Source organism: Panulirus ornatus, chromosome 48 (genome assembly GCF_036320965.1).
Source record: "Panulirus ornatus isolate Po-2019 chromosome 48, ASM3632096v1, whole genome shotgun sequence".
Classification (NCBI taxonomy): domain Eukaryota; kingdom Metazoa; phylum Arthropoda; class Malacostraca; order Decapoda; family Palinuridae; genus Panulirus; species Panulirus ornatus.
The window spans coordinates 30,601,643-30,625,360 of NC_092271.1; the positions used below are offsets into that span (position 1 = coordinate 30,601,643).

At 41.4% G+C, this 23,718-nt stretch overlaps 2 protein-coding genes across 3 annotated transcripts in view; one reads left to right on the forward strand and one right to left on the reverse strand.

Moving 5' to 3' along the window:
* Nedd4 (E3 ubiquitin-protein ligase Nedd4) overlaps positions 1 to 23,718 on the forward strand; it is a 202,606-nt gene that overhangs the window by 143,315 nt on the left and 35,573 nt on the right. For both annotated transcript variants that reach the window (XM_071690428.1, XM_071690429.1), the window contains one exon: positions 21,057 to 21,190. In XM_071690428.1, the coding sequence (XP_071546529.1) occupies positions 21,057 to 21,190 (134 nt within the window). The remainder of the gene's footprint in view (positions 1 to 21,056; positions 21,191 to 23,718) is intronic.
* LOC139763949 (uncharacterized) overlaps positions 21,110 to 23,718 on the reverse strand; it is a 95,022-nt gene continuing 92,413 nt past the window's right edge. The window contains exon 5 of the mRNA XM_071690434.1: positions 21,110 to 21,131. Coding sequence (XP_071546535.1) covers positions 21,125 to 21,131 — 7 coding nt within the window. The 3' untranslated portion in view covers positions 21,110 to 21,124. The remainder of the gene's footprint in view (positions 21,132 to 23,718) is intronic.

Consider the following 23,718-nt stretch of genomic DNA (forward strand, 5'->3'; position numbering starts at 1 on the left):
CATCTTTCCTTCTTTGTGCAACCTTTTACTTGTAAGAGTTGATCAAGAAACACATTATGAGCTTTGATCAGTTTCTTCTTTCTTTCTCTCATACCTATATTTCTTTTCATCTGAGATCACTAGTGTGAGGCATGTTTTTTTTGCATGTTAATTTTTTTATCATCTATTGTACTTGATCACTGTTTCCCAAGTTAGCAAGGTAGCGCCTGGAAATAGACAAAGAAAAACCCATCCACTCATACACTCACATATATACTTACACGCATATACACGTATATATATATATTTATTTATTTATGATACTCGATCACCATTTCCCCTGTCAGCGAGAAAGTGCCAGGAAACAGACGAAAAAAGACCCATCCACACATGTACACATACATATACACAAATGCACATACACCAACATATACATGCATGTACATATACATATCAGCATATACACATATACCTACACATACACAGACATGTACACATATACTCAAATATTATTTATATTTATTTATTATACTTTGTCGCTGTCTCCCACGTAAGTGAGGTAGCGCAAGGAAACAGATGAAAGAATGGCCCAACCCACACACATACAAATGTATATACATACATGTCCACACATGCACATATACATACCTATACATTTCAACGTATACATATATATATACATACAAAGACATATACATATATACACATGTACATAATTCATACTTGCTGCCCTTATCCATTCCCGTTGCCAACCCGCCACACATGAAATGACAACCCCCTCCCGCATGTGCGCGAGGTAGTGCTAGGAAAAGATGACAAAGGCCACATTTGTTCACACTCAGTCTCTAGCTGTCATGTATAATGCACCAAAACCACAGCTCCCTTTCCTCATCCAGGCCCCACAAAACTTTCCATGGTTCACCTAAGATGCTTCACATGCCCTGGTTCAATCCATTGACAGCAGGTCAACCCCGGTATACCACATCGTTCCAGTTCACCCTCCTGCATGTTCAGGCCCCGACCACTCAAAATCTTTTTCACTCCATCCTTCCACCTCCAATTTGGTCTTCCACTTCTCCTTGTTCCCTCCACCTCTGACACATATATCCTCTTTGTCGATCTTTCCTCACTCATTCTCTCCATGTTACCAAACCATTTCAAAACACCCTCTTCTGCTCTCTCAACCACACTCTTTTTATTACCACACATATCTCTTACCCTTTCATTACTTACTCTATCAAACCACCTCACTCCACATATTGTCCTCAAACATCTCATTTCCAACACATCCACCCTCCTCTGCACAACCCTGTCTATAGCCCACGTCTCGCAATCATATAACATTGCTGAAACCAGTATTCCTTCAAGCATACTCATTTTTGCTTTCTGAAATAATGTTCTCGCCTTCCACACTTTTAATGTACTTTTATTAGTTAGAATGACTTAATTGTAGAGATTACTTGTATTCACATACACTTGTAGATCTCCAGTCCAAATACCCGTAATCCAAAAACATCCAAATTCCAAATGTTCACACATTTATGATTCAAGTAAAAATGGTACACAAGTTTCCATGGTTTGAATTTGTAGTGGTAAAAATTCATACTTTTTTCCATTATTTCCATTCTTCCTATGGATTTTATCCTTATTTTGCCTTTGATAATGGCACAAAACAAGTTTCCAAGTGATGGTGGTGAGAAAAGAAAGCACGTTAAGCTTGCCAGTATGTAGAGAGTTGAAATTCTACAAAAATCATTCTACACAAATATATATATTCATATTTGGTTGCCTGCACCCATTCCTGGCACCACCCCGCCCCACAGAAAACAGCATTGCCACCCCCTGCATCTGCAAGATAGTGCCAGTAAAACAGACAAAAATGGCCACATTCATTCACCCTCATTTTCTAGCTGTCCTCTGTAATGCACTGAAACCACAGCTTCCAATCCACATCCAGGTCCCACAGACCTTTCCATGGTTAACCCCCAAAACCACATCGCTCCAATTCACTCTTATTCCTTGCACACCTCTCTCTCCTGCATGTTCAGGCCTTGATCGTTCAAAATCTTTTTCACTTCATCCTTCCACCTCCAATTTGGTCTCCTGCTTCTTCTTGTTTCCTCCACCTCTGACACATTTATCCACTTTGTCAACCTTTCCTCACTAAAACCTCTCCATTTTCCCCAAACCATTTAAAAACCCCCTCTTCTGCTCTCTCCCACGCTTTTTTTTTTAAAAACACATCTTTTTTCCCCTTAGGGTTACCATCGATAAACCCCTCCACCACCATTGTCCCAAAATCTCATTTCCAGCACACCCATCCTCCTGCCCCAAAAACTCTATCCATACCCCAAACGCCTGGGAAAAACCTTTAAAACATTTTTGGGAAAACCCCCTTTTCCCCTTCAAACATCCCCAATTTTTGCTTTCCGAGATAATGTTTTGGGGATTTCCCAAACATTCTTCAAGGCCCCCGGGAATTTTCGCCCCCTCCCCCCCCTAGGGATCCACTTCCGCTTCCTTTGGTTCCTTCCGTTGCCGATCCACTCCCAGATATCTAAAAAAATTTTCACTTCCCCCAGTTTTTCTCCATTCAAACCACCCCCCAATTGATTTGCCCCTAAACCCCTACTTTTCCTAAAAACCTTGTTTATTCAAAATTTTTTCTTAATTTTTTCTTCTTCCACACCCCTTTTCCAAAACTCAGTCCCCAAAGCTTCTGCATTTTTCCACATGAATCGGGCCAAAAGCGCTGTTCATCGCGAACAACAACTGACTCATTTCCCCAAGCTCTCTCACCCCCAACAGACTTCAAAATTGCCCCTTTTTCCCAAAAAACTTTTGCTTTTACCTCCCAAACAACCCCTTTCCATAAACAAATTAAAAAACCATGGGGGAAAATCACACACCCCTGCCCCAAACTAAAATTCCCTTGAAAAACCCAAAAACATTTCCTCTCTTCCTAAACGTACACTTTCCCTTTTAATCCTCGAAAAAAACTTTTCACTGTTTCCCTAACAACTTTCCCCCCAACACCATATATTTTTTAATATTTTCCCACAGAGCATCTTATAACTCTTCATTTGCCTTTTCCAGATCCATAAATGCTACATACAAACCCATTTGCTTTTCAAAAGTTTTTCTCACTTACATTTTCCCAAAGCAAACACCTGACCCCACAACCCTCTACCACTTCTAAAACCACACTGCTCTTCCCCAATTTTTTTTGGATGCTCTTTTACCCCCTTCCCCCTTCAATCAATACCCTCCCATATAAATTTTCCAGGGAAAACTCAACAAAAATTATTTCCTTGTAATTTGAGCACTCACTCTTATCCCCCTTTTCCTTTGTACAATGGAAATTTGCAAGTTCCGCCCCAATTTCCCCAGGGACCTCACCCTGAGGGCATACATACATTAAAAAAACCTTACCAAAACCCGTCAAAAAATACGTCCCCCCTTTTTTAATTTAAAATTTCCCCTGCAATACCATCCCAAAACCCGCGCCTTGCCGGCTTTCATCTTCCGCAAAACTTTTTTCCAAACCCCTTCTTGTTTTTCCAAATCATTTTCCCCTAACCCTCTCACTTTGCCAACCCCCCGACCAAAACACCCTTTTATCTGCCACTCTTAAACATCAAACACATTCAACAAACCTTCAAAATACTTTACTCCTTTTTCCTTCTCAATCAAACCCCTTTCTTGTTATCCCTCCCCCTTTTCGCCCCCTTTTTTTTTAAAATTCCCTTTGCCCCCCTTGTCTTAGCACTTTAATTTTTCCTTTCCCTTTCCCGAACATTTTTTATTTCCCTAAAAAATTTTAAAGATACTCCTCACCCCCAACTCTCATTTGCCCTTTTTTTTTACCTCTTGCCCTTTCTCTTGACCTCCTGTCTCTTTTTTTATACATTCTCCAATCAATTGCATTTTTTCCCCCAAAAATCGGGCCAAAATTTCCTCTCTCTTCTCTTTCACTAATACTCTTTCTTCTTCTTCCCCCCACTCAAATACCCTTTCTAAACAACCCACCTCCCACTCTTCTCAGCCACAGCATCTTTTGCGCAATCCCTACTGTTTCCTTAAAAACATCCCATTCCTTCCCCCCTCCCCCTTTCTTCCATTGTTCTCCCTTTTTCCATTCTGTACTCAGTCTTCCGGTACTTTCCCCACCCCAGGGCTCCTTCTCAAGCTTACTTACTTCACCAACCCCCTTTTACCCCAACATTTCCTTTTTTTCTGAAAAAACCCCTACAAACTTCACCCTTTGCCTTCACAAGATAATGATCAGACATCCCTCCAGTTGCACCTCTCAGCCCCATTTAAAACCAAAAAATTCTCTTTCGCACGCCTGTCAATTTTTAAAACGTAATCCAAAAAGCTCTCCGGCCAACTCTCCTACTTTTCATAAGTATACTTAGTATATCTCGCTTTTTAAACCAGGTATTCCCAATCATCAGTCCTTTTTCAGCACATAAATCTACAAGCTCTTCACCATTTCCATTTACAACACTGAACACCCCATGTATACCAATTATTCCCTCAACTGCCACATTACTCACCTTTGCATTCCTAATCACTCATCACTATAACGTGGTCTTGTGCATCAAAACTACTAACACACTCACTCAGCTGCTCCCAAAACACTTGCCTCTCTTGATCTTTCTTCTCATGCCCAGGTGCATATGCACCAATAATCACCCACCTCTCTCCATAACTTTCAGTTTTACCCATATTATCGAGAATTTACTTTCTTACACTCTATCACATACTCCCAAATCCTGTTTCAGGAGTATTGCTACTCCTTCCCTTGCTCTTGTCCTCTCACTAACCCCTGACTTTACTCCCCAGACATTCCCAAACCACTCTTCCCCTTTACCCTTGAGCTTCGTTTCACTCAGAGCCAAAACATCCAGGTTCCTTTCCTCAAACATACTACCTATCTCTCCTTTTTCACATCTTGGTTACATCCACACACATTTAGGCACCCCACTCTGAGCCTCGAGGAGGATGAGCACTCCCGCGTGACTCTTCTTCTTGTTTCCCATTTTAGAAAGTTAATACAACGAGGGGGAGTATATATATATATATATATATATATATATATATTTATATATATATTTTATATATATATAAATATATATATATTTTATATATATATATATATATATTTTATATATATATATATATATATATTTTATATATATATATTATATATATATATTTATATATAAATATATATATTATATATATATATATATATTATATATTTTATATATATATATTTTTTTTATATACCCTGGGGATAGGGGAGAAAGAATACTTCCCACGTATTCCCTGCGTGTCGTAGAAGGCGACCCCTCTAAAAAGGGAAGGGAGCGGGGGGCTGGAAATCCTCCCCTCTCGTTTTTTTTTTTTTTTCCAAAAGAAGGAACAGAGAAGGGGCCAGGTGAGGGTATTCCCTCAAAGGCCCAGTCCTCTGTTCTTAACGCTACCTCGCTAATGCGGGAAATGGCGAATAGTATGAAAAAAAAAAAAAAATATATATATATTTATATATATATATATGTATACGTTGAGATGTATAGGTATGTATATTTGCGTGTGTGGACGTGTATGTATTGCATGTGTATGTGGGTGGGTTGGGCCAATCTTTCGTCTGTTTCCTTGCGCTACCTCGCTAATGTGGGAGACAGCGGCAAAGCAAAATAGAAATAGATAAAGTATTTTAACTTTCCAAAAGGGGAAACAGAAGAAGGAGTCACGGGGGAGTGCTCATCCTCCTCGAAGGCTCAGATTGGGGTGTCTAAATGTGTGTGGATGTAACCAAGATGAGAAAAAAGGAAGTGTTAGGTAGTTTGTTTGAGCGGATAGGAACTGGATGTTTTGACTCTGAGTTAAACGAAGCTCAAGGATAAAGGGGAAGAGTGGTTTGGGAATGTCTTGGGAGTAAAGTCTGGGGTTAGTGAGAGGACAAGAGCAAGGGAAGGAGTAGCACTACTCCTGAAACAGGAGTGGTGGGAGTATGTGATAGAGTGTAAGAAAGTAAACTAGATTGATATGGGTAAAATTGAAAGTGGATGGAGAGAGATGGGTGATTATTGGTGCATATGCACCTGGGCATGAGAAGAAAGATCATGAGAGGCAAGTGTTTTGGGAGCAGCTGAATGAGTGTGTTAATAGTTTTGATGCTTGAGAGCGGGTTATAGTGATGGGTGAATGAATGCAAAGGTGAATAATGTGGCAGTTGAGGGAATAATTGGTGTACATGGGGTGTTAGTGTTGTAAATGGAAATGGTGAAGAGCTTGTAGATTTATGTGCTGAAAAAGGACTGGTGATTGGGAATACCTGGTTTAAAAAGAGATATACATAAGTATACGTATGTAAGTAGGAGAGATGGCTAGAGGGCGTTATTAGATTACGTGTTAATTGTTAGGCGCGCGAAAGAGAGACTTTTGAATGTTAATGTGCTGAGAGGTGCAACTGGAGGATGTCTGATTATTATCTTGTGGAGGCGAAGGTGAAGATTTTGTATGGGTTTTCAGAAAAGAAGAGAGAATGTTGAGCTGAAAGATCGTGGTGGAGTAAGGGAGCTTGGGAAGGAGACTTGTGTGAGGAAGTACCAGGAGAGACTGAGTACAGAATGGAAAAAGGTGAGAACAATGGAGGTAAGGGGAGTGGGGGGAGGAATGGGATGTATTTAGGGAAGCAATGATGGCTTGCGCAAAAGATGCTTGTGGCATGAGAAGCGTGGGAGGTGGGCAGATTAGAAAGGGTAGAGTAAGTGGTGGGATGAAGAAGTAAGAGTATTAGTGAAAAAAGAAGAGAGAGGACATTTGGACGATTTTTGCAGGGAAATAAGGCAAATGAGTGGGAGATGTATAAAGAAAGATGGTAGGAGGTCAAAAGAAAGGTGCAAGAGGTGAAAAAGAGGGCAAATTACAGTTGGGGTGAGTGAGTATCATTAATTTTAGGGAGAATAAAAAGATGTTTTGGAAGGAGGTAAATGAAGTGCATAAGACAAGGGAACAAATGGAACTTCAGTGAAGGGGGCGAATGGGGAGGTGATAACAAGTAGTGGTGATGTGAGAAGGAGATGGAGTGAGTATTTTGAAGATTTGTTTGAATTCGTTTTGTTGATAGAGTGGCAGATATAGGGTGTTTTGGTCAAGATGGTGTGCAGAGTGAAAGGGTTAGGGAAATTATTTGGTTAAACAGAGAAAGAAGTTGTAAAGCTTTGCGGAAGATGAACGCCGGCAACCGCAAGGCAGCAGGTTAGGATGGTATTGCAGTGGAAGGGGGGAAATAAAAAAAAAAAAAAAATAAAAAAAAAAAAAAAATAAAAAAAAAAAAAAAAAGGGGGAAAATTAAAAAAATAAAATTTTATAAAAAAAGAGGGGTGATCTGTATTGTTGACTGGTTGGTAAGGTTATTTAATGTATGTATGACTCATGGAGAGGTGCCTGAGGATTGGCGGAATGCTTGCATAGTGCATTGTACAAAGGCAAAGGGGGATAAAAGTGAAGTGCTCAAATTACAGAGGTATAAGTTTGTTGAGGATGTAAGGCATGTGTACGTGTAGGAAGAGAGGAAAGTGATTGGTTCTCAGTTGAATGCTGAGGGTTTGCGCGCAGGGGGTATCTTGGGGGGCGGTGGGAGGGTGGGTAGGGGGGAGGGGGGGGGGGGTGGGGGGTGGGCGGGGTGGCGGGGTGTTGTGTTTGGCACGGTGTGGGGGGGGCAGGGAAGGGGGTCTGAGTGGGGTGGGGATGGCGGGCAGGCCGGGGGGTGTATGGTGAATGGGTTGGTGGGTGGGGGGTTGGGTAGGTGGATAAGGGGAGGGGGTGGGGCGGTGGGTTGTGTTGTTGGTTTGGGGGGTTTAGGGGTGTGCGTTCTTTGGGGAGAGGGGGTGTGTTGTGGGTGGGGTTGATGGGGATGGTGGATACGGGTGTTGCTTCGTTTTTAATCATGGGTTGTTTTGTTTTATTAATTTTGGTGGTGTTATTGGTTTTGTTTTATTTTGGACCTTTTATATGCCCTTGTCTTTATTTATATTGTTTTTTCGTGTCTGTGCGTTTCGGTTGTTGTGTGTGGTGTGATTTGTGGTTCCTTTGTATTATTCGCAGGTGCGATGTGTGTGGTTTTTTTCCGTTTTTTGTTTGTGTGTTTGTTTGGTGTTGTTATGTCGTGTATTATTGTTGTGTTGTGTGTTGGTTGTTGATGTTTGGTTTTTTGATTGTGTTATTTGGTTTTTGTTGCTTTTCTGTGGTGTGGCTTTTTTGTTTGTGGAAGTTGTGATTGCGGGTTTTTGTTCTTTTGGTTCTTATGTGCCACTCCTCCTCCACCTCTGCCTCACTTTGCTGTGGGGTAATCCGTTTGTGTTGATTTTTTGCTTCGTTTTTTGTGTTGTATTTATGTTTTGTTTTGTTTTATGTCTGTGATTGGTGTTTGTGTAATTTGCCGTTCGTTTGCTTTGGTTTTGGTGTTTTGTGTGGCTATATTGTGTGTTTTCTTCCATTTTTGTTTGTGTTTTCTTTTTTGTGTCATTATTTATTTGTGGTTCATGTGTGGTGTGTGGTTTTTTTTGTTTTTTTGTCTTTGGGAGTTCCGTTGTGTCTGTTGTTTGGATGGTTGCAGTTTTTGTGCATTTTTTGTCTTTTTGGGTGTTGTGTGGTGTGTGTCATTTCTTTTTTATTTTGTTTTGTGTCTGATATGTGTGCTTTGCCTTGACTCTTGTTGTATTTTTGTTTCCTTGTGTATTTCGATTTGATCTGGTGTGGTATTGCTTGTTATTCGTTTTGTCTGGCTTTTCATTTTGATATCTGTTTGTGTGTCGTGGTTTTTTTGTTGGTTGTTGTGTGATGTCAGGGTTGTTTAATTTGTTATGGATGGGGTTGTTAGTGTTAGGGAGGTGAATGCAAGAGTTTTGGAAAGAGGGGCAAGTATGCAGTCTGTTTGGATGATAGAGCTTGGGAAGTGAGTCAGTTGTTGTTCGCTGATGATACAGCGCTGGTGGCTGATTCATGTGAGAAACTGCAGAAGCTGGTGACTGAGTTTGGTAAAGTGTGTGAAAGAAGAAAGTTAAGAGTAAATGTGAATAAGAGCAAGGTTATTAGGTACAGTAGGGTTGAGGGTCAATTCAATTGGGAGGTGAGTTTGAATGGAGAAAAACTGGAGGAAGTGAAGTGTTTTAGATATCTGAGGGAGTGGATCTGGCAGCGGATGGAACCATGGAAGCGGAAGTGGATCATAGGGTGGGGGAGGGGCGAAAGTTCTGGGAGCATTGAAGAATGTGTGGAAGTCGAGAACATTATCTCGGAAGCAAAAATGGGTATGTTTGAAGGAATAGTGGTTCCAACAATGTTGTATGGTTGCGAGGCGTGGACTATGGATAGAGAGTTGTGACGCAGGAGGATGGATGTGCTGGAAATGAGATGTTTGAGGACAATTATGTGGTGTGAGGTGGTTTGCTTGAGTAAGTATTGAAAGGGTAAGAGAGATGTGTGGAAATAAAAAGAGCGTGGTTGAGAGAGCAGAAGAGGGTGTTTTGAAGTGGTTTGGTCACATGGAGAGAATGAGTGAGGAAAGATTGACCAAGAGGATATATGTGTCGGAGGTGGAGGGAACGAGGAGAAGAGGGAGACCAAATTGGAGGTGGAAAGATGGAGTGAAAAAGATTTTGTGCAATGGTGATCGGGGGCCTTGAACATGCAGGAGGGTGAAAGCAGGCAAAGAATAGAGTGAATTGGAGCGATGTGGTATACTGGGTGTTGACGTGCTGTCAGTGGATTGAATCAAGGCATGTGTATGGGGGTGGGTTGGGCCATTTCTTTCGTCTGTTTCCTTGCGCTACCTCGCAAACGCGGGAGACAGCGACAAAAAAAAAAAAAAAAAAGTTGAGTATTCCTGGTAAATTATATGGGAGGGTTTTGATTGAGGGGGTGAAGGCATGAAGGCATCAGATTGGGGAAAGCAGTGGGGGTTTCAAAAGGGTAGGGGTTGGGTGGTCAGGGTTTTTGTTTGAAGAATGTATGTGAGAAATACTTAAAAAAGCAAATGGTTTGTATGAGCATTATGGATCTGGAGAAGGATATGATGGGGTTGATAGAGATGCTTGTGGAAGGTTTTAAAAATATAGGGGGGAGGCAAGTTGTTAAAAGCGTAAAAATTTTTTATCAGGATGAAAGGATGTGTAGTGAGGGAGAGGAAAGGGATTGGTTCTCAGTGAATGAGGTTTGCGAGGGGTGTGTTGTTCCATGGTTTTTAATTTGTTTTGGATGGGGTTGTTGGGGAGGGAAATGGAAAGGTTTGGAAGGAGGATGAAAAGGGGGTTGGGGCAAAGGTTTTTGTGTCAGGTGGAGGGGGAAAAGGAGAATGGGGACGGGGGGTGGAAGATGGAGGAAAAAGATTTTAATTGGGGGAATGCGGGGGTGAAAAGGGTAAGGAATAGGAGTGAATGGAACAAAAGTGGTATAGGGGTGGTCTGAGGGGGTTGAAACCCGGGATTGGGGAAAGGTCTGGGGAAAACCGGAAAAATTTTTTGGGGGTTGGGTGTGGAAAAGGGAAATTTTCGGAAAAAAATAAGCGAGATGGGGTTTTAAGAATGGGCCTTTTTTGTTTTTCCCCGCGTATGGGGAAGAGGGGGAGGAGGGGGTTTTTATTATGTGGGCGGGGTGGGTGGGAATGAATAAAGGAGGAAAATTGAATTTGGGGGGTTTTTGAAAAGGGTTTTTTTTTGTGGTTTAATGGGAAAATTGAGTTGGGAAAGGTTTTTTCGGTGTGGAGGAGGGGAACATTGAGTGGGTGGGTTTTTGGGATTTTTTTGTTTTTCCAAAATATATATATAAAAATTTTATATATATATATATAAAATATAATTTTTATATATATAAAATTTTTATATATATATTAATATTTTATTTATTTAAAATTTATTTTTTTTTTTTTTCCCATTTAGGGTATAATTTATATTTTTATATATATATATATATATATTATATAATATATTTAATATAATTTTTTATATATATTTTTTTTTTTTTTTTTTTTTTTTTTCCTGTTCCCGCGTTTGCGAGGTAGGCAGGAACAGACGAAAAAAAATGGCCCAACCCCCCCCCATACCATGTATTCTACGTCCACACACGCAAATATACATACCTACACAGCTTTCCATGGTTTACCCCAGACGCTTCACATGCCTTGATTCAATCCACTGACAGCACGCCAACCCCGGTATACCACATCGCTCCAATTCACTCTATTCCTTGCCCTCCTTTCACCCTCCTGCATGTTCAGGCCCCGATCACACAAAATCTTTTTCACTCCATCTTTCCACCTCCAATTTGGTCTCCCTCTTCTCCTCGTTCCCTCCACCTCCGACACATATATCCTCTTGGTCAATCTTTCCTCACTCATCCTCTCCATGTGCCCAAACCACTTCAAAACACCCTCTTCTGCTCTCTCAACCACGCTCTTTTTATTTCCACACATCTCTCTTACCCTTACGTTACTCACTCGATCAAACCACCTCACACCACACATTGTCCTCAAACATCTCATTTCCAGCACATCCATCCTCCTGCGCACAACTCTATCCATAGCCCACGCCTCACAACCATACAACATTGTTGGAACCACTATTCCCTTCAAACATACCCATTTTTGCTTTCCGAGATAATGTTCTCGACTTCCACACATTCTTCAAGGCCCGCAGAATTTTCGCCCCCTCCCCCACCCTATGATCCACTTCCGCTTCCATGGTTCCATCCGCTGCCAGATCCACTCCCAGATATCTAAAACACTTCACTTCCTCCAGTTTTTCTCCATTCAAACTCACCTCCCAATTGACTTGACCCTCAACCCTACTGTACCTAATAACCTTGCTCTTATTCACATTTACTCTTAACTTTCTTCTTCCACACACTTTACCAAACTCAGTCACCAGCTTCTGCAGTTTCACACATGAATCAGCCACCAGCGCTGTGTCATCAGCGAACAACAACTGACTCACTTCCCAAGCTCTCTCATCCCCAACAGACTTCATACTTGCCCCTCTTTCCAAAACTCTTGCATTTACCTCCCTAACAACCCCATCCATAAACAAATTAAACAACCATGGAGACATCACACACCCCTGCCACAAACCTACATTCACTGAGAACCAATCACTTTCCTCTCTTCCTAAACGTACACATGCCTTACATCCTCGATAAAAACTTTTCACTGCTTCTAACAACTTTCCTCCCACACCATATATTCTTAATACCTTCCACAGAGCATCTCTATCAACTCTATCATATGCCTTTTCCAGATCCATAAATGCTACATACAAATCCATTTGCTTTTCTAAGTATTTCTCACATACATTCTTCAAAGCAAACACCTGATCCACACATCCTCTACCACTTCTGAAACCACACTGCTCTTCCCCAATCTGATGCTCTGTACATGCCTTCACCCTCTCAATCAATACCCTCCCATATAATTTACCAGGAATACTCAACAAACTTATACCTCTGTAATTTGAGCACTCACTCTTATCCCCTTTGCCTTTGTACAATGGCACTATGCACGCATTCCGCCAATCCTCAGGCACCTCACCATGAGTCATACATACATTAAATAACCTTACCAACCAGTCAACAATACAGTCACCCCCTTTTTTAATAAATTCCACTGCAATACCATCCAAACCTGCTGCCTTGCCGGCTTTCATCTTCCGCAAAGCTTTCACTACCTCTTCTCTGTTTACCAAATCATTTTCCCTAACCCTCTCACTTTGCACACCACCTCGACCAAAACACCCTATATCTGCCACTCTATCATCAAACACATTCAGCAAACCTTCAAAATACTCACTCCATCTCCTTCTCACATCACCACTACTTGTTATCACCTCCCCATTTGCGCCCTTCACTGAAGTTCCCATTTGCTCCCTTGTCTTACGCACTTTATTTACCTCCTTCCAGAACATCTTTTTATTCTCCCTAAAATTTAATGATACTCTCTCACCCCAACTCTCATTTGCCCTTTTTTTCACCTCTTGCACCTTTCTCTTGACCTCCTGTCTCTTTCTTTTATACATCTCCCAATCAATTGCATTTTTTCCCTGCAAAAATCGTCCAAATGCCTCTCTCTTCTCTTTCACTAATACTCTTACTTCTTCATCCCACCACTCACTACCCTTTCTAATCAACCCACCTCCCACTCTTCTCATGCCACAAGCATCTTTTGCGCAATCCATGACTGAATCCCTTAATACATCCCATTCCTCCCCCACTCCCCTTACTTCCATTGTTCTCACCTTTTTCCATTCTGTACTCAGTCTCTCCTGGTACTTCCTCACACAGGTCTCCTTCTCAAGCTCACTTACTCTCACCACCCTCTTCACCCCAACATTCACTCTTCTGAAAACCCATACAAATCTTCACCTTAGCCTCCACAAGATAATGATCAGACATCCCTCCAGTTGCACCTCTCAGCACATTAACATCCAAAAGTCTCTCTTTCGCACGCCTGTCAATTAACACGTAATCCAATAATGCTCTCTGGCCATCTCTCCTACTTACATAAGTATACTTACGTATATCTCGCTTTTTAAACCAGGTATTCCCAATCATCAGTCCTTTTTCAGCACATAAATCTACAAGCTCTTCACCATTTCCATTTACAACACTGAACACCCCATGTATACCAATTATTCCCTCAACTGCCACATTACTCACCTTCGCATTCAAATCACCCATCACTATGACCCGGTCTCGTGCATCAAAACCACTAACACACTCATTCAGCTGCTCCCAAAACACTTGCCTCTCTTGATCTTTCTTCTCATGCCCAGGTGCATATGCACCAATAATCACCCACCTCTCTCCATCAACTTTCAGTTTTACCCATATTAATCGAGAATTTACTTTCTTACACTCTATCACATACTCCCACAACTCCTGTTTCAGGAGTATTGCTACTCCTTCCCTTGCTCTTGTCCTCTCACTAACCCCTGACTTTACTCCCCAGACATTCCCAAACCACTCTTCCCCTTTACCCTTGAGCTTCGTTTCACTCAGAGCCAAAACATCCAGGTTCCTTTCCTCAAACATACTACCTATCTCTCCTTTTTTCACATCTTGGTTACATCCACACACATTTAGGCACCCCACTCTGAGCCTTCGAGGAGGATGAGCACTCCCCGCGTGACTCCTTCTTCTGTTTCCCATTTTAGAAAGTTAATACAACGAGGGGAGTATATATATATATATATATATATATATATATATATATATATATATATATATAAAATATATATATATTTTATATATATATATATATATTTTATATATATATATATATATATTTTATATATATATATATATATATATATATATATATATATATATATATATATATATATATATTTTATATATATATCCCTGGGGATAGGGGAGAAAGAATACTTCCCACGTATTCCCTGCGTGTCGTAGAAGGCGACTAAAAGGGAAGGGAGCGGGGGGCTGGAAATCCTCCCCTCTCGTTTTTTTTTTTTTTTTCCAAAAGAAGGAACAGAGAAGGGGGCCAGGTGAGGGTATTCCCTCAAAGGCCCAGTCCTCTGTTCTTAACGCTACCTCGCTATCGCGGGAAATGGCGAATAGTATGAAAAAAAAAAAAAAAAATATATATATATATGTATATATATGTATACATTAAGATGTATAGGTATGTATATTTGCGTGTGTGGACGTGTATGTATATGCATGTGTATGTGGGTGGGTTGGGCCAATCTTTCGTCTGTTTCCTTGCGCTACCTCGCTAATGTGGGAGACAGCGGCAAAGCAAAATAGAAATAGATAAAGTATTTTAACTTTCCAAAAGGGGAAACAGAAGAAGGAGTCACGGGGGAGTGCTCATCCTCCTCGAAGGCTCAGATTGGGGTGTCTAAATGTGTGTGGATGTAACCAAGATGAGAAAAAAGGAGAGATAGGTAGTATGTTTGAGGATAGGAACCTGGATGTTTTGACTCTGAGTTAAACGAAGCTCAAGGATAAAGGGGAAGAGTGGTTTGGGAATGTCTTGGGAGTAAAGTCAGGGGTTAGTGAGAGGACAAGAGCAAGGGAAGGAGTAGCACTACTCCTGAAACAGGAGTGGTGGGAGTATGTGATAGAGTGTAAGAAAGTAAACTAGATTGATATGGGTAAAATTGAAAGTGGATGGAGAGAGATGGGTGATTATTGGTGCATATGCACCTGGGCATGAGAAGAAAGATCATGAGAGGCAAGTGTTTTGGGAGCAGCTGAATGAGTGTGTTAATAGTTTTGATGCATGAGAGCGGGTTATAGTGATGGGTGATTTGAATGCAAAGGTGAATAATGTGGCAGTTGAGGGAATAATTGGTGTACATGGGGTGTTCAGTGTTGTAAATGGAAATGGTGAAGAGCTTGTAGATTTATGTGCTGAAAAAGGACTGGTGATTGGGAATACCTGGTTTAAAAAGAGATATACATAAGTATACGTATGTAAGTAGGAGAGATGGCTAGAGGGCGTTATTAGATTACGTGTTAATTGTTAGGCGCGCGAAAGAGAGACTTTTGAATGTTAATGTGCTGAGAGGTGCAACTGGAGGGATGTCTGATTATTATCTTGTGGAGGCGAAGGTGAAGATTTGTATGGGTTTTCAGAAAAGAAGAGAGAATGTTGAGCTGAAAAGAGTGGTGAGAGTAAGGGAGCTTGGGAAGGAGACTTGTGTGAGGAAGTACCAGGAGAGACTGAGTACAGAATGGAAAAAGGTGAGAACAATGGAGGTAAGGGGAGTGGGGGAGGAATGGGATGTATTTAGGGAAGCAATGATGGCTTGCGCAAAAGATGCTTGTGGCATGAGAAGCGTGGGAGGTGGGCAGATTAGAAAGGGTAGTAAGTGGTGGGATGAAGAAGTAAGAGTATTAGTGAAAAAGAAGAGAGAGACATTTGGACGATTTTTGCAGGGAAATAAGGCAAATGAGTGGGAGATGTATAAAAGAAAGAGGTAGGAGGTCAAAAGAAAGGTGCAAGAGGTGAAAAAGAGGGCAAATTACAGTTGGGGTGAGAGAGTATCATTAAATTTTAGGGAGAATAAAAAGATGTTTTGGAAGGAGGTAAATGAAGTGCATAAGACAAGGGAACAAATGGGAACTTCAGTGAAGGGGGCGAATGGGGAGGTGATAACAAGTAGTGGTGATGTGAGAAGGAGATGGAGTGAGTATTTTGAAGATTTGTTGAATGTGTTTGATGATAGAGTGGCAGATATAGGGTGTTTTGGTCAAGATGGTGTGCAGAGTGAAAGGGTTAGGGAAAATGATTTGGTAAACAGAGAAGAAGTAGTAAAAGCTTTGCGGAAGATGAAAGCCGGCAAGGCAGCAGGTTAGGATGGTATTGCAGTGGAATTTATTAAAAAAGGGGGTGACTGTATTGTTGACTGGTTGGTAAGGTTATTTAATGTATGTATGACTCATGGTGAGGTGCCTGAGGATTGGCGGAATGCTTGCATAGTGCCATTGTACAAAGGCAAAGGGGATAAAAGTGAGTGCTCAAATTACAGAGGTATAAGTTTGTTGAGGATGTAAGGCATGTGTACGTGTAGGAAGAGAGGAAAGTGATTGGTTCTCAGTGAATGTAGGTTTGCGGCAGGGGTGTGTGATGTCTCCATGGTTGTTTAATTTGTTTATGGATGGGGTTGTTAGGGAGGTGAATGCAAGAGTTTTGGAAAGAGGGGCAAGTATGAAGTCTGTTGGGGATGAGAGAGCTTGGGAAGTGAGTCAGTTGTTGTTCGCTGATGATACAGCGCTGGTGGCTGATTCATGTGAGAAACTGCAGAAGCTGGTGACTGAGTTTGGTAAAGTGTGTGAAAGAAGAAAGTTAAGAGTAAATGTGAATAAGAGCAAGGTTATTAGGTACAGTAGGGTTGAGGGTCAATTCAATTGGGAGGTGAGTTTGAATGGAGAAAAACTGGAGGAAGTGAAGTGTTTTAGATATCTGGGAGTGGATCTGGCAGCGGATGGAACCATGGAAGCGGAAGTGGATCATAGGGTGGGGGAGCGGGCGAAAATTCTGGGAGCCTTGAAGAATGTGTGGAAGTCGAGAACATTATCTCGGAAAGCAAAAATGGGTATGTTTGAAGGAATAGTGGTTCCAACAATGTTGTATGGTTGCGAGGCGTGGACTATGGATAGAGTTGTGCGCAGGAGGATGGATGTGCTGGAAATGAGATGTTTGAGGACAATGTGTGGTGTGAGGTGGTTTGATCGAGTAAGTAACGTAAGGGTAAGAGAGATGTGTGGAAATAAAAAGAGCGTGGTTGAGAGAGCAGAAGAGGGTGTTTTGAAGTGGTTTGGTCACATGGAGAGAATGAGTGAGGAAAGATTGACCAAGAGGATATATGTGTCGGAGGTGGAGGGAACGAGGAGAAGAGGGAGACCAAATTGGAGGTGGAAAGATGGAGTGAAAAAGATTTTGTGTGATCGGGGCCTGAACATGCAGGAGGGTGAAAGCAGGGCAAAGAATAGAGTGAATTGGAGCGATGTGGTATACTGGGGTTGACGTGCTGTCAGTGGATTGAATCAAGGCATGTGTATGGGGGTGGGTTGGGCCATTTCTTTCGTCTGTTTCCTTGCGCTACCTCGCAAACGCGGGAGACAGCGACAAAAAAAAAAAAAAAAAAGTTGAGTATTCCTGGTAAATTATATGGGAGGGTATTGATTGAGAGGGTGAAGGCATGTATAGAGCATCAGATTGGGGAAGAGCAGTGTGGGTTTCAGAAGTGGTAGAGGACTTGTGGATCAGGTGTTAGGTTTGAAGAATGTATGTGAGAAATACTTAGAAAGCAAATGGATTTGTATGCAGCATTCATGGATCTGGAGAAGGCATATGATAGTTGATAGAGATGCTCTGTGGAAGGTAATAAGAATATATGGTGTGGGGGGGCAAGTTGTTAGAAGCAGTGAAAAGTTTTTATCTAGGATGTAAGGCATGTGTATGTGTAGGAAGAGAGGAAAGTGATTGGTTCTCAGTGAATGTAGGTTTGCAGTAGGGGTGTGTGTTGTCTCCATGGTTGTTTGATTTATTTATGGATGGGGTTGTTAGGGAGGTGAATGCCAGAGTTTTGGAAAGAGGGGCAAGTATGCAGTCTGTTTTGGATGATAGAGCTTGGGAAGTGAGTCAGTTGTTGTTCGCTGATGATACAGCGCTGGTGGCTGATTCATGTGGGAAACTGCAGAAGCTGGTGACTGAGTTTGGGAAAGTGTGTGAAATAAGAAACCTGAGAGTAAATGTGAATAAGAGCAAGGTTATTAGGTACAGTAGGGTTGAGGGACAAGTCAACTGGGAGGTAAGTTTGAAAGGAGAAAAACTGGAGGAAGTAAAGTGTTTTAGATATCTGGGAGTGGATTTGGCAGTGGATGGAACCATGGAAGCGGAAGTGAATAATAGGATGGGGGAGGGGGCGAAAGTTCTGGGAGCATTGAAGAATGTGTGGAAGTTGAGAACATTATCTCGGAAGCAAAAATGGATGTGTTTGAAGGAATAGTGGTTCCAACAATGTTATATGGTTGCGAGGCGTGGGCTATGGATAGAGTTGTGCGGAGGAGGGTGGATGTGCTGGAAATGAGATGTTTGAGGACAATATGTGGTGTGAGGTGGTTTGATCGAGTAAGTAATAATAGGGTAAGAGAGATGCGTGGTAATAAAAAGAGTGTGGTTGAGAGAGCAGAAGAGGGTGTTTTGAAATGGTTTGGTCACATGGAGAGAATGATCGAAGAAAGATTGACCAAGAGAATATTTGTGTCAGAGATGGAGGGAACAAGGAGAAGTGGGTGACCAAATTGGAGGTGGAAAGATGGAGTGAAAAAGATTTTGAGTAATCGGGGCCTGACCATGCGGGAGGGTGAAAGGCTTGCAAGGAATAGAGTGAATCGGAACGATGTGGTATACTGGGGTCGACGTGCTGTCAGTGGATTGAACCAGGGCATGTGAAGTGTCTGGGGTAAACCATGGAAAGTTTTGTCGGGCCTGGATGTGGGAAGGGAGATGTGGTTTCAGTGCATTATTACGTGACAGCTAGAGACTGAGTGTGAACGAATGTGGCCTCTGTTGTCTTTTCCTAGCGCTACCTCGTGCACATGAGGGGGGAGGAGGTTGTTATTTCATGTGTGGCGGGGTGGCGATGGGAATGAATAAAGGCAGACAGTATGAATTATGTACATGTGTATATATGTATATATGGGCCATTTCTTTCGTCTGTTTCCTTGCGCTACCTCGCAAACGCGGGAGACAGCGACAAAGTATAAAAAAAAAAAAAAAAAAAAGTATATATGTATATGTCTGTGTGTGTATATTTATATATATATATATAGGGGATAGGGGATTAAGAGTACTTCCCACGTATTCCCTGCGTGTCGTAGAAGGCGACTAAAAGGGGAGGGAGCGGGGGGCTGGAAATCCTCCCCTCTCGGGTTTTTTTTTAATTTTCCCAAAGAAGGAACAGAGAATTGGGCCAGGTGAGGGTATTCCCTCAAAGGCCCAGTCCCCTGTTCTTAACGCTACCTCGCTAATGCGGGAAATGGCGAATAGTTTGAAAGAAAAAGAAAAAGAAATATATATATATATGTATACGTTGAGATGTATAGGTATGTATATGTGCATGTGTGGACGTGCATGTATATACATGTGTATGTGGGTGGGTTGGGCCATTCTTTCATCTGTTTCCAATTAACAGGTAATCCAATAACGCTCTCTGGCCAGTCTCTCATACTTACATACGCATATATATGTATATCTCTCTTTTTAAGCCAGGTATTCCCAATCACCCGTCCTTTTTCAGCACATAAATCTACAAGCTCTTCACCATTTCCATTTACAACACTGAACACCCCATGTACACCAGTTATTCCCTCAACTGCCACATTACTCACCTTTGCATTCAAATCACTCATCACTATAACGTGGTCTTGTGCATCAAAACTACTAACACACTCACTCAGCTGCTCCCAAAACATTTGCCTCTCATGTTCTTTCTTCTCATGCCCATGTATGATGCAAAAAATGTGTATAATGTGAAAAAGATATGCAAATGACACATATTATGTGCAAGATATTGGATGGAAAGTAAACCATAAAGTATATAATGTGCTTAGAGTGTATGCATAAACCACACTTAGGAAAAATTTGTTGTATTTAGGAGAATTCAGGACCCTCCTCTTTTGACTCAGTACTCTATCACACCAATATAGAGGAAAGTGTGCTTCTTTTTTTGGTATTTTCTTTGATAACAGTTGATATAGGAATATTCTGTGAGGGAGTCTGTTTTACATACTGTCATGACAGACATGTAGTGCATGGCTGTCTCCTGTCAACTCATTCCCCTCTTACACCAATATAGAGGAAAGTATGCTACTTTTCTGGGGAATTTTCATTAATGACATATGATACAGAGATATTCTGTAATGGATTTTTTTATTCCTGTCATTTCAGACATATCTTGCAGTTTCAGGTATGAAAACAAATTATCAAAACATTAGCACATTTATTTCATTTTTATGTTTGGAGAAAGTTTTCCTGCATTCCTAAATTTATTTATATTAGATAATAGAACAAAATGTTCCTGCTGGAACACACTTAAATGCTGATATCCAGGATCCAGAAATTTCTGAAATCCAGCAATTGTTTGGCCCCATGGTTGCCAGATTTGAGATGTTCATCTGTACTGCTGCTGTGTGTTCACCCTCTCTTTGCCAGCAAGTCACCATGAGGCCCAGTAATTCTCAGCTCTCCTTAACACTCATTACTAGTAATGAAAGTTAACATAATAAGATTTTACTCCATTTGAAGTGAATATTTAAACTTTTTATATTCATTTGCCTTATGATAAACACATGCATACTTATGGATAGAATATGGGAAAGAGAACAAAATTGGCGTAAAAGTTAAAGATAAGATGAGCTTCAGCTTAGATTTTATCCAAATGATGTATCTTTTTGAAGACTATTCAATTTTTCATTGAACTTTAAATTTTGTTTGTAAAATTTCATAAGTTTAGTAAAGATTCATTCATCTGTTCCAGGAAAATGACCCAGCAGATTTAGATTTGACATTTAGTGTGGATGAAGAATCATTTGGAAGAACCTCTTCTCACAACCTGAAAGAAAATGGAGGAAACATTCCAGTCACTAATGAGAACAAGTATCAGTACATTGAGTAAGTGTTACAAGACTCGAATTGTCACTGGGAAAAGATAATATTTCTTATGTCATTTTAACTCCTTTAAAAGAATTCTACCTCCTTATTCCCTGCATGTTGTAGAAGGGAACTAAGGGGCAGGAGTTGGGGGCTTGAAACCCTCCCCTTCTTATATTCCAGTTTCTGAAAGATAGAAGGAGCCAAGTGGAGAGTCCTCATCCTCTTCGAAGACTCAGAATGGGTTATTCAGATGTATGTGGATGTAACCAAGATGAGAAGAAAGGAGAGACAGGTTGTACATTTGAAGAAAGAAACCTGGAGATTCTGCTCTGAGTGAAACAAGGCTCAAGGGTAAAGGGGAAAAATGGTTTGGAAATGTCTTAGGAGTGAGTGAGCTTTAGATTGATGTGGGTAAAACTGAAAGTGGATGGTGAGAGATGGGCCAGTATTAGTACTTATGTACCTGGCCATGAGATGAAAGATCATGAGAGGTAAGTGTTATGGGAGCAGCTTAGTTAGTGTGTTGGCAGCTTTGATACAAGAGACTGGGTATTCGTAATGGGCTTTTTAAGTGCGAAGGTGAGTAATTTGGCAGTTGAGGGTATAATTGGGGGGCATAGGGTATTGAGTAAAGTGAATGGAAATGGTGAACAGCTTGTAGAGTTGTGTGATAAAAGGACTGATGATTGGGAATACCTGGTTTAATAAGGGGGACATACACAAGTGTATGTATGTGAGTAGGAAAGATGGTCATCAGGGTATTATTGGATTATGTATTAATTGGTAAACATGTAAATGAGAGATCTAATATATGGTGTGGGAGGCAAGTTGTTAGAAGCAGTGAAAAGCTTTTATCAAGGATGTAAGGCATGTGTATGTGTAGGAAGAGAGGAAAGTGATTGGTTCTCAGTGAATGTTGGTTTGCGGCAGGGGTGCATGATATCTCCATGGTTGTTTAATTTGTTTATGGATGGGGTTGTTAAGGAGGTGAATGCAAGAGTTTTGGAAAGAGGGGCAAGTATGCAGTCTGTTGTGGATGATAGAGCTTGGGAAGTGAGTCAGTTGTTGTTCGCTGATGATACAGTGCTGGTGTCTGATTCGGGTGAGAAACTGCTGAAGCTGGTGACTGAGTTTGGTAAAGTGTGTGAAAGAAGAAAGCTGAGAGTAAATGGGAATAAGAGCAAGGTTATTAGGTACAGTAGGGTTGAGGGTCAAGTCATTTGGGAGGTAAATTTGAATGGAGAAAAACTGGAGGAAGTAAAGTGTTTTAGATATCCGGGAGTGGATTTGGCAGCGGGTGGAACTATGGAAGCGGAAGTGAATCATAGGGTGGGGGAGGGGCGAAAGTTCTGGGAGCGTTGAAGAATGTGTGGAAGTCAAGAACGTTATCTTGGAAAGCAAAAATGGGTATGTTTGAAGGAATAGTGGTTTCAACACATGTTATATGGTTGTGATGCGTGGGCTATAGATAGAGTTGCACGGAGGAGGGTAGATGTGCTGGAGATGAGATGTTTGAGGACAGTATGTGGTGTGAGGTGGTTTGCTTGAGTAAGTATTGAAAGGGTAAGAGAGATGTGTGGTAATAAAAAGAGTGTGGTTGAGAGAGCAGAAGAGGGTGTCAATGGATTGAACCAGGGCATGGGAAGTGTCTGGGGTAAACCATAGAAAGTTCTGTGGGGTCTGGATGTGGAAAGGGAGCTGTGGTTTCGGTGCATTGTACATGACAGCTAGAGACTGAGTGTGAACGAATGTGGCCTTTGTTCTCTTTTCCTAGCGCTGCCTCGCGCACATGTGGGGGGAGTGGGTTGTTATTTCATGTGGGTGGGGTGGCAACGGGAATGAATAAGAGCTGACAGTATGAATTATGTACATGTGTATATATGTATATGACTGTGTGTGTATAATATATATGTATACGTTGAGATGTATAGGTATTTATATGTGCATGTGTGGAAGTGTATGTATATACATTATATATTATGTATATATACACACACACACTTGTATGTATTCATACTTCCTTGTCTCCAGTCCAGTCCTGGCATCACCCCACCCCACAGGAAATAGCATTGCTGCCCCTCACTTCAGCAAGGTAGTGCCAAGAAAATAGAGAAAAAGGCATTGAAACCACAGCTCCCTATCCACATCCAGGCCCCACAGATGTTTCACATGCCTACTTGTAGGTAGATAGGTTGTCCAGTTCTTTCTGGCCTCCCCCTCCCACCTCACCCCTCCACTTCTGACAAGTAGATCATTATAGTCAATCGGTCTTCCCTTGTCCTTTTCATGTCCAAACCATTCATTCCATCACACCCTTGTCAGCTCTTTCAATCAGATTGTCCCTACTCTCAGATTTCTCTCTTGCACTATCATTCCTTACATGATCAACTCCCCTCATGTGGCCTAGTGTCCCTAAGCATTTCATTTTGAGCATGGCCTCCCTTTTCCGTCCTTTTATGTCCAGGCCCAAAACACATCCAAAAAACACTGTCAGGACTACTGTACCATGAAACATACCAATATCTGTACCATGAAACATACCAATA